Here is a 12,131-nt window from a genome sequence, read left to right as displayed (position 1 = left end):
GCTTGAGCAACTACACCAAGTTCGGCAGACATAAGTTCACCAAGCTCGTGAAGATCCATTTGACCAGCAGAGCAAAATACTTCTTCATATTAGAGGCAAAGGAAATCAAGGGCAAGTTCTTGCCAGTGCAGCACAGTCACTAATCTGTGATGAAGCTAAGACTCCTGACCAACACTGAAGTCAAGAAGATCCACCTGCTGATAAAAAAGCTGCTGCATGACCAGCTCTACCACAGTCTTGACAGACCATTCCTGGACAGGAATGAAAGTGTGGCAGGTCTGAACAGTCCCAGGCTTAAGGCAAAATGGAAAGTCTAATTATCATAGCTCAGGACCAGCCACTCGACACCAAGTGCCAGCAGTGGAACATCTTGAAACAGCCGGTTGACAGCAAGAGCAAAATGTGCAGGTAAGCTGAAGAGAGGATCAGTCATACCATTTCCTGGAGTGAAGGTCTGGGTTATACAGAATATGTAAAGCATCACAATCTATGATGTCCTTGGAGGACAAATGCCTGAGAAATGGCACTAGCAAATGCCAAGGGCTGTTGTCAAAATCAGAGACTTCACCATCATGTGGGGCATGGCAGTACAAACTGATTGTACAATTGCAGCTGACTATCCCACTATGGTGGTCCATCATAATAAGGAAAAGCAATGCCTGCTGATCCATGTAGCAGTCTCAGATGATAACAACATTAAACTCAAAGAAGCAGAAAAGCAGAGCAGATTTAAAGATCTGGAGATCGAGATCAGCAACCCAAGAACTACACTGATGGGAACCGCTCACATTCTCTGCAAAGTGCCTGGTTAAAACTTAGATTCTCAGCAGCCAGCAGCAAATTGTTATGATAAACAAATAATAATAATCCATCCATCCATCCATTTTCCAACCCGCTGAATCCAAACACTGGGTCACGGGGGTCTGCTGGAGCCAATCCCAGCCAACACAGGACACAAGGCAGGAACCAATCCCGGGCAGGGTGCCAACCCACCGCAGAATAATAATAATAATAAAAGTAATCAGTGTTGGAGAACGTTTCTAAGTTACTAACATAACTAAGTTACCTTACTCACAAAAAAGTAACTAAATATCTTCTTACATAATACGCTAACGTGGCTGTCCATTTGTCTGTCCAGGATTTTAAATCACCTGTAGCTCGCAAACCATTTGACCTATTGACGTGAAATTTGGCACACATATACTACGTGACCTCTACTGTCCACTTTTGGGGTGTTGATTTTTACTACTATTTTATTTTATTGCGGAAACAACTCTCAGCAGTGGCCAGCAAGGCGGACGTGCAGCGCATGCATATGGGTGCCGTTCTCATCCCTACCACTGTCACCATCACTTCCCCTACCTCTTCATATCTTAAATCATTCTTGAGGCAGATTGAAGACTTAAGTGCCAGCTTAAGTGAAAAGTTAAGAAAAAAGTACTAAGTAATTGCAACACAAAAACTGACTTAATCAGTTTTAACGTGAAAAGATGCCGATGGAAGAAGAGAAGACGTGGGCCGAAAACGAGCTGAAGCAGCAAGGACATCAACCTCTGAGCAAATGAATGCTAAACGTACAGAGTAAGAGGATGAAAACTAGGAATGCTCAAGCCAAGTGCATTCACTGCACATTATCGTGCAGTCTGCCATTACTGGTGATATATTTACTAATTATAAAATATAACACATTACAAACTGTGCCATCCTTTTGAGTTACTTTTTCTTCTTTTGTATAAAAGGAAGCACACATTTCACTGGCTACCATTTGTTACTGAATCCTAAGCCTACAGCCCACTTGTGCCAAAATTGCTTTGTGCAAGCATAAAATTGCACGTTCATACTCTGAAAGAAGGAGAACAATTTTTTTTTCTTACATTGTCATAGGATTTGTCAGATATAGTACAGTATGTGCAGGCATTCCATCATGCAAATAAGCAACTTCAGTGACAATAAAAATGTCAAAACTGCAAAGTTGCAAAAGAATTCCAGCCAATGGTGAGTGACTATGCTATAAAAGAATAACATAATAAGCAAAAGGCTTTTGGCATTTGGCATTGGCGGGCACAGCAGCCGCCCGCTACAATATGAAATATAAGTGAGACTATCGTAATATCGGAACAATTTAACAATACAGGTGAGCGGCATATAAGTTACACTTGTAGTCTGACAATAAAGAACACATTTAAATAGTAGATCCTTCTGTTTTTTTATTTATTTTTTGCGGACCGATAGAAGACCTTCTGTGGTATAATGTCCAGAAATCTTTGACTATACCAGGACATATTCGTGGTTTAGGGACGGGTGCAAAGATATAGGGCTTACTATTCCATATCACGCTTTTAAAATCTGATATCAAGCTTTTGAAATTTGATATCATGCTTTTAACATTCGATATCAAGTGTTTAAAATTTGATATTGCGCTTTTGAAATTTCATATCTAGTTTTTAAAATTTAATATTGCTCTTTTGAAATTTGATATGATAGCATAGATGCTAGTATATATGCATTTGAAACTCTCACATTGTATTCTGTCATTCTGATACCACGTCTATGTAATTTGATTTATAAAATTTGATGTCATGCTTTTAAAAACTTGATATCAAGCTTTTGAGTTTGATATCAAGTGTTTAAAATTTGATATTATGCTTTTGATATCAACATTTCAATTTTGATATTAAGCTTTTAAATTTGATATTGAGGTTTTGAAATTTGATGTCATGCTTTTAAAATATGATATCTAGCTTTTGAAATTTGATATCAAGGTTTTAAAATTTGATATCACGCTTTGAAATTTGATATGAGAGCTTAAATGCTAATATAATAATGACATTAATATACATTAAACTCACATCATATTTTGTCAATTTTATATCACATTTATGAAATTTGATATCAGGCATTTCCATTTTCCGCCCCTGATGATGTCACTTCCAGTTCTGGGGTCGATGACATCACTTCTGGTTCTGGCCCTAAAGACGCTATGCCTGGTTCCAGCCCTGATGACATCACTACCTGTCCTCTCTTTTAAAACTGCCACCTTTGTCTTATCAAGACAGTTGTGTTCTGGACTCAAATGTACACAACAATTCACTCTTTTGCAGCCAGGAAACAATATACGGGTGGCTACCCCAACTCTTTTTGGGGCTCACTTGTCTCTTCTTTGACACCTTCTATTATCAGCCTATTATCAGTAAGAGGCTTCCTACTACACTCTGCTCTTCTTCTTGAAGGAGATTACTATCTTTTTTTATTAAGTAACATTTAATACTGGTACAGTAAATTTCTGGACTAGTTTAGATGCTTAATGATTTTATAAAAACAGCTATTTCTATTTTAGGCTATATAGGAGTTAAAGTCTATCCTGATACCATTGGTGCAATGCATTAGAAAAACAGCTGTGGACATGGGGCCAGTCCATCGCAGGGCCCATTTCAAGTATGAAGATATCAGTTAATGTAACCTGCACATTTTTGGGGTTGTGGTAGGAAAGCCAAAATGGGAAAAAACCAATGCAGACACTGAAAGAATGTGCAGACCACACGGACAATGACAGTGCGTGGACTTGACACCAGGACACAGGACCCATAAGGAAGCAGTGCTAACCACAGTGGACCTTTGCTTTATTTATCTCCCTGCTAATTTCATTCCTTTGACTGACTGTTGGAGTGACTTCAGTTTGCCTGATGAAAGGAGCCAATCATGTATGGGGCAACTAGGGTACCTTCACATATACTGTACATACAGACACCCACAGAATGGACAACTTAGAACTGGCACTTAATGATGAAATAAAAATGGAGGGATCGCTACAACTCTCAAATTGCACATAGCCAGAGACTGGGCCAGGGTTTGATTTCAAGTCTGGAGGTCTCAGGCGGTCGTCCATCTGATACTGTTGAGTGTCTGTTATTCCTGGAGCAACATCAAGGCTGTCATTCCTGGACAGTCATTCATTTTCAATCAACCAGCTTTAATGTCATCCTCTGGCATCAAGAAGAGATGACAAATCCAGCTGTTGAAAGAAAAAGCTGCTTCTTTGGTCATGTATGGCCAGGCTTTGAGGAACAAATCTAACGCCATTCAAATTGAAATGGTAGGAAGATTGTTTTTTAAAGGATGTGAAATCCTGTGCATAGGGTCTATACTTTATTATTTGAAAAGATGACTCTACTAGTAATTTGTTGAGCATGAATGACTGTCCGGGAATGACTCACCCATATTAATTCTACAAAGAGATAGCAAGGCTAACAGCAGCACCACCACTCCCCTCTATTCATTTGTTTTAAATGAATCAAACAAATACTGAAAATAAATAAGTACAAAGTTAAGCAAATGATTGTATTTCTTTATAGTGACTGGCACCCCATTCCTACTTTTTTAAGACCACATTATTCAGCGTTTTGTCTCTACCTGAAAGGGATAGGGGTTAGGGAATGGCCATGATAAGGGAGGGTCAATTTGTAATTTTTAATGTAAATCAACACCACATGAAAGACTGTTCATGCCAAGAACAGATTGCATTACACCCTCTATGTACTAAATTGCATTTTTACAGACGAAAAGCAATCTTCTCTCCTGAACTTCATTACAAACTGCAGCTTAACAGTGGCTGTGCATAGCCCAACTCAAAGGAATGGCAATGAATCGTGTCAAATTTGTAATATTTCCTCCTGACAGTCAAATCATTTTTAAAGTATGCTGGTGGTAATTTATTGAGTGTGAAAGCACTGGACCTGTAAAGACCAAGTCGAATGTTGATGCCATAGAGGAGCTGAGGAATTAAGTTACAAATTGTGCTAAATAACAGAAAACTGAAAAGGTTCTATAGAGTATGCGACATACTTACTAGCACAGGATCCGTCAGGCATGAGCATGTAGCCGTTCAGGCAGTAACATTTATAGCTCCCATGTGTGTTCATGCACCTGTGTTCACAGGGACGTGGTTTCAGCCCACATTCATTGAGATCTGAGCAAAAAGACATAATAGCGTTGGATGCATTAACAGTTCCCGATTACTGTTTTGTACACATTAAACTAACTGTAAGGCCCTCATTACAAAAAAAGCAAAAATTATGCTGAAGTAAAATGACCAATGACTCAAACTTGGAACCCCCTGTGTCAAGAAAGGATGAATTTACTCAGCTAACTCAGCATTTTCTCTTCTTGTTAAGGCCAATCAAGGACTGCTCCTTTAGCAAAACTAGTAAGTCAGCCTAGTAACTGACCCCCAAAGACATCACACAGCCCAGGTTCCAAACTTATTTGGGCTACATGTATAGACAAAGCATTTACTGGTGGACTGGGATCAGCCACCTGGAGTGACAGTGACTGTCCCATAAAGAAATGAGAGTTTTTTCTTTTCAAAGTGTCCGTCAACAACATGCAACTACTATATGGGGTCTGGCAGTTCAGTGTTAAGAGAGAGTGAGTACAGCCTTTAGTGGAGGAAAGGAGCTTAGGGAACCATCCCGCCAGAAGATGTATTGAGGAGAATCTGTGCAGCTGAGGGGAGGTTGAGAAAGTGCAGAGAGATTCGTGAGTAAGGAGCAATGAGATACCACATCCTGAAGAGGACATCCTTGCCATATCTCAAAATGTGATTATTGTTACTTCCATGAAATGATGCACATAGTAAGTAACAAGGCAACAAATCAATAATAATATTTGTTGGCAACAGTTTGCATCATGAACAGTTATTAATGACATTGATTAGTTGTTACAGCCCTCCGGTTTACCAAGGAGCCAGATCAGGTTTGAGGGAATGGGGGGTTTGTTTTGCATGCATGCAGTATGGGCCTTTAATAAACAGAAGATCCCTAATGTTTGCTGTGCATTTATCAGAATATCAAGCCTTTACAAAGAAAACGAAAAAGCAATTTCTTGGTAACCAACCTTGATTGCAAGTTTTCCCAGTAAATCCAAGGAAGCATTTACATTTGTTTGGGCCAACACATTCGCCATACTTGCAGCCATGTTGACAAAGAGCTGGAAATAGTAGAAAAAGAAAGCAGATAAATACCTGTCACCCTTTTGTGTTAGTAACCATACTGACAGCTGACATTTCATTTAGCATGTGTCAGAAAAAAGAAAAATAACAGTTCACATGCATCAGAGCATGTAGGTCACAGGCTGAATCCTTAAGGAGAAAAAAACTATCTACCTTCTTTAGCTACGCCAATCTCCTTAGGTCTGGCTGTGCAGGTTGTTGGCTTATAAAAGTCTGCTTACCATCTGTTCCTGATGCATGCTTGATTTTTCCTTTATAACCTATCTGCTATTTTCTAACAATTTCTACAGGATATTTTACATTTTAGCCTGCTGTTGGTGCTGTGTAAATGATATAACTTAAAAATGAATGAACTTGTTCATTCAAAATAAGTGTACTTTCTTGTTGGAAAGATACATTTGTTAGAAAAAGCAACCAAAGATGTGGTTAGTCAGAAATAACTGCCAAGATATGTGACCTGCTGTGACTAGAATCTTAGGACTACTGGGGAGAGTGTAAGAACCCCCAGATGCCTAAAATTTTCTCCTCTTCTCCAATTAGGAAGAAACCATACATCTCAAGTCCAGAACCTGCATCTGAGAAACCATTGCATGTTCAGGAGACGTTAAACATGGCCAAGAAAGGCACGATGGTGGTAAGAACACCACATCTTCTAGTATTGTCCCCCTGAAAGGTTCTACAAGGAGACAAGTATAGTTTCTCTTTGGACACTAAGGGGATTGTAGTTCAAAATGGTATGTCCAGTTTACTGATTGTATCCTACGGGTAGTAATCTATCTATCTATCTATCTATCTATCTATCTATCTATCTATCTATCTATCTATCTATCTATCTATCTATCTATCTATCTATCTATCTATCTATCTATCTATCTATCTATCTATCTATCTATCTATCTATCTATCTACCCTACTATACCATCTCTCTATCTATCCATCTATTCCTCTGTCTTGCCTACTATACCATCTATCTATCTATCTATCTATCTATCTATCTATCTATCTATCTATCTATCTATCTATCTATCTATCTATCTATCTATCTATCTATCTATCTATCTATCTATCTATCTATCTATCTATCTATCTATTTTGATTTTTGACTTGGTATACTTTGTTACTTCCCAAGAGGAAATAAACACAAGTGTGCACTCACAGACATACATACAATGGATTCAGAAAATATTTAGACTCCTTCACTTTCCGCACATTTATTTTGTGTTGCAAATTTTATTATAAATGGATATATTTGCCATTTTTGTCCATCAATTTACACTTAATAACCCTTAATGACAAAGTGAAAACATGTTTTCAAGGAGGTGTGCAAATGTATTAAAATCAAAAACTGAAATCTCTCATTCATAAACGTAAGTATTTAGATCCTTTGCTGTAGTCTCCAGATGGTGGTCAGGTAAATCCTGTTTGCTTTGATTCTCGAGATGTGTTTTGAACTTGATTGCAGTCCATCCGTAGCAAACTGAATTTGTTAGGCATCATTTAGAAAAGCACATACCTCTGTGTATATAAAGTCCCGCAATTCACACTGCATGTCAGGACAAAAACCAAGCAGTCAAATCCAAGGAACTCTTTGTAGACCTCCATGATAAAACTGTGGTGAGGCATAGATCAGACAAGGCTATAAAACCATTTCTAAAGCTTTGGGTGTTTCCAAGAGTACAATGGTTTCAATAATTATGAAATGGAAGAAGTTTGGAACCACCAGGATTCATCCTAGAGTTGGTCGTCTGGCCAAATTTACTAACTAGGCAAGAAGGGGCTTTGTCATGGAGGTGACCAAGACCACAATGGTCACTCTAATAGAGCTTCAGAAATCCTCTGCTGAAATAGAAGAACATGTCAGAAGGATGACCATTCAGCAGCACTCAATCAATCAGGCATTTATGATAGATTGGTTCTTCAGTAAAAGGCATATGATATTCGCTATGGACTCTGAGAGAAAATTCTCTGGTCTGATGAGAAAAAAAATCAAACTTTGTGGGCAGCACTATGTCTAGCAAAAACTAGGCACAATTCACTACCTGCCTAATACCACCCTTATGGTAAAGGATCGTGGTGGCAGCATCCTGCTGTGGGAGTGCTTCTCAGTGGTAGGGACAGAGAGACTGGTCAGAATTCAGCAAAGGATGAATGCAGCCAAATACCGAGAGGTCCTTGAAGAGAACCTGCTCCAGAGATCACATCACATCAGACTGGGGTGACGGTTCACCATTCAGCACAACACTGACCTGAAGAACACAGCCAGGACAATGCTGGAGTGGCATTGGGACAAGCATCTGACTTTCCATGAGCATAAGCCAGCCACAGCCCAGACTTAAACCCCATAGAACATCTGTGGAGAGACTTGAAGATGGCAGTTTAGAGATGCGTAACATGCAATCTAATGGAGCTTGAGAGGATCTGCCAGGAAAAAAGAGAGAAACTGTGCAAATTTAGATGTGCAAAGCTTGTAGAGACTTGCCCAGGACAGCTTGAAGCTGTAATTGCATCCAAAGGGGCTTCCACAAAGTACTGAATTAGGGGTCTAAATACTTATACAAATGAAAGATTTAAGTTTTTGATTTGCAAAACTTTCTGTAAACATGTTTTCACTTTGTCATAATGAGTTATGGGCAAAAATGTTAAATTTATCCATTTAAAATGAAATCTATCACATAATAAAGCCTGCTGAAAGTGAAGGATGATCTGAATATCCATCCATCCATCCATTTTCCAACCCGCTGAATCCGAACACAGGGTCACGGGGGTCTGCTGGAGCCAATCCCAGCCAACACAGGGCACAAAGCAGGAACCAATCCCGGGCAGGGTGCCAACCCACCGCAGGACACACACAAACACACCCACACACCAAGCACACACTTGTGAGCCTACAGACTGAGGAGATCGTTCCTCCCCCAAACTATGCGACTTTTCAATTCCACCCGGGGGGTAAACGTTAACATTATATAAAGTTATTGTCTGTTTGTACCTGCATTATTATCAATCTTTAATTTAATATTGTTTTTTGTATCAGTAAGGTGCTGCTGGAGTATGTGAATTTCCCCTTGGGATTAATAAAGTATCTATCTATCTATCTATCTATCTATCTATCTATCTATCTATCTATCTATCTATCTATCTATCTATCTATCTATCTGTCTGTCTGTCTGTCTGTCTGTCTGTCTGTCTGTCTGTCTGTCTGTCTGTCTGTCTGTCTGTCTATCTATCTATCTATCTATCTATCTATCTATCTATCTATCTATCTATCTATCTATCTATCTATCACACTAGAGCCAATTTAGAATTGCCAGTCCACCTAACCTGCATGTCTTTGGACTGTGGGAGGAAACCCACGCAGACACGGGGAGAACATACAAACTTCACGCAGGGAGGACCCGGGAAGCGAACCTGAGGCAAGGCAAGATCTGAATATATACAGTATATATATGTATAAACAAGCAAATAAGGAGGGGAGGGTAGGTGGCTTGAAAAGAAGAACATGCACATAATAAATAAGACTTCATGACCAACACCTTCTGAACTCCACCTCATTAATCCTCCCCTCTCCCCTACATCCACCTACACCCCCCCCCACATTTGCTATATATTGTCTTTGATTTTTTGTATGTCTAATCATTTTCCTCTTATGATGATAACTGGTAGGATGTTGAAAGCTTAGGAATAAAAAAACTTTTATAAGATACGTCACTCATTTTCTCCCTTCATGGATTTCCAGCTACAAATATGCAAACCGTATCACAGACATTCACTTCCATATATATATGGAATATATAAATACATAAAAGCTGCTATTTGCTGACAACTTGAGAACAAATGGTTTTCACTCATGGATCTATCTCATGGCTCTGAGGGCCAGAAAAATCCATTCCCAGCGAAAATGTATAATTTAAATTTGAAAAAAAAAACCCCCAAAACTAGACCAAACCATAATGATGTTTTGTATTTAATAATCTGACAGGGTGACCTTGATGCTGGTATATGGTGGTTGGAAAATTTTGCAGATTATAGCGTTTCCATAGTTTGGATCCTGCTAAAGCCTTACTTTTATTTTATTTATGTCACATATACAAAATAGGCAGAATATTTATCAACACTATGCATATGATATCAAAAATAACCAAAATTTTTAGCAGCGTTCCTTAAGCTGTCTCTGTCTATCCTGCATTGTCCTTATTCTCCTCTCTGATGGGACGATTATTTAGCTGAGTGCACATAATTATAGATAGCATATTTATAAAATACCGATAGAGTTGAAAGATAATAAGAAAGAATGCATAGCAGGCCTTATATTTGCCCTGACATTGTGCATTACCTTCACAGCGTCCCTGACTATTCTTCTTCCACCCATAGCAGCATTCCGTCTTTAAGCCATAGCGGCACACTCCAGGCTGGTTTCCCAATGTGGTTTGTCGATATTGCCTAACAAAACAAAATCAACACAACCATAACAGATTATTAAAACAATGCAGTAATGAAATATTTAGTATTTGGAGCATTTTTAATTAATGCTTCCCTCCATCCTGGCAGCCAGATTAAGTGGATTTTAAGAATGGATGGCTATAGGTGTGTTTCCCAAAAGCAAACAAATACAAAACATGTTATCTGCAAAATATTTAACAATGTGTCCGTTCTTTGAGTGTAGCCTATTTTTATTTGTTTTGCCAAGCTGCTCTTCCTTTACTCGCTTTGCTATTTTATCTTTCTAAGTGATCTGTATTTATGTCTGCTAGGCCCAGCACCTGCATGAAGAGTTAATTTGTTTGAGCCAAAGGAAGAGAAACTGTGTCAAAAACATTTCAAACAAATTGGGATTGATCCGCCTTGTATAGAACCCCAGTAGTCCAGATTTCAGCAGCATTACTGAACTCCAGTATGAATAGCAGCGCTACTCTTAGAAGACAAGCACGTGAATGAAGAGGACTAGTTTTGAATTGGGATTGCAATTCCAAGTGATTTAACGAGGAGCAGAAGGCAGCAATCAAAAAATAATAGACATAAAGAATGGTCCGTGGAATTCAGAAAAACTGGGCAGTCAGTGTCTTGAGTAATAATACACCTTGAGGGCAGTGGGACGTACCAGATAGCACTTCTGAAAATAGGACACATTCTTAACCAGTCAGGTAAAAGCAAAAGGCTTACTGCTCCATAAACTTTGGCGATAAATAACACTGCTGTCATACATCTTTTTAATAAAGAATATCTTTGATTATAAGAAAACATTTCCAGAAGTGTGCAGTTTTCATATTTATCACAGAAGTAGGGTGTTGTACCATGTTAGCCATTATGGATGTAATGAGAGGTCAAGCAAAATGACTCCTTTGATTGGCTAACTCAAAAGATTACAATATGCAAGCTTAAGGTGTCATTTTGCTTGACTTCTCGTCATATGTATTTTCACTACAAAATCCACTATCAAACTGCTAGAAGTAGTTAGCAAAGAATCTTCTTTTCAAATAATGTAAATCTTTAAGAATTTCTGTGTACGTTTTAATCTGTCTTGTTTCTGTTCAATAAATAGATAGATAGATACTTTATTAATTCCAAGGGGAAATTAACATACTCCAGCAGCAGCAAACTGATAAAAAACAATATTAAATTAAAGAGTGATAAAAATGCAGGTAAAACAGACAATAACTTTGTATAATGTTAACGTTTACCCCCACTCCCGATGCAGCCCACGATAGCAGTGTCGTCCACGAACTTTTGCATGTGGCAGGACTCTGAGTTGTATTGGAAGTCCTATGTATATAGGCTGAACAGGACCGGACAAAGTACAGTCCCCTGTGGCGCTCCTGTGTTGCTGACCACAATGTCAAACCTGCAGTTCCCGAGACGCACATACTGAGGTCTGTCTGTAAGATAGTCCACGATCCATGTCACTAGGTATGAATCTACTCCCATCTCTGTCAGCTTGTCCCTAGGGAGCAGAGGTTGGATGGTGTTGAAGGCGCTACAGAAGTCCAGAAACATAATTATTACAGCACCACTGCCTCTGACCAAGTGGGAGAGGTATCGGTGTAGCATGTAGATGATGGCATCCTCCGCTCCCACCTTCTCCTGGTATGCGAACTGCAGAGGGTCAAGGGTGTGGCGGACCTGTGGCCTC

At 39.0% G+C, this 12,131-nt stretch overlaps 1 protein-coding gene across 2 annotated transcripts in view; it reads right to left on the bottom strand.

The window, feature by feature from the left end:
• The window catches only part of egfl6 (EGF-like-domain, multiple 6), a 108,965-nt gene that overhangs the window by 61,519 nt on the left and 35,315 nt on the right, over positions 1-12,131 (bottom strand). For both annotated transcript variants that reach the window (XM_051927223.1, XM_028800831.2), the window contains exons 2-4: positions 10,338-10,444; positions 5,893-5,985; positions 4,847-4,966 (exon numbers count right to left, since the gene is read on the bottom strand). In XM_051927223.1, the coding sequence (XP_051783183.1) occupies positions 4,847-4,966; positions 5,893-5,985; positions 10,338-10,444 (320 nt within the window). The remainder of the gene's footprint in view (positions 1-4,846; positions 4,967-5,892; positions 5,986-10,337; positions 10,445-12,131) is intronic.

Source organism: Erpetoichthys calabaricus, chromosome 4 (genome assembly GCF_900747795.2).
Source record: "Erpetoichthys calabaricus chromosome 4, fErpCal1.3, whole genome shotgun sequence".
Classification (NCBI taxonomy): Eukaryota; Metazoa; Chordata; class Cladistia; order Polypteriformes; family Polypteridae; genus Erpetoichthys; species Erpetoichthys calabaricus.
The sequence above is the reverse complement of the archived record's forward strand: the minus strand, read 5'-3'. Positions and strand labels throughout refer to the sequence as shown.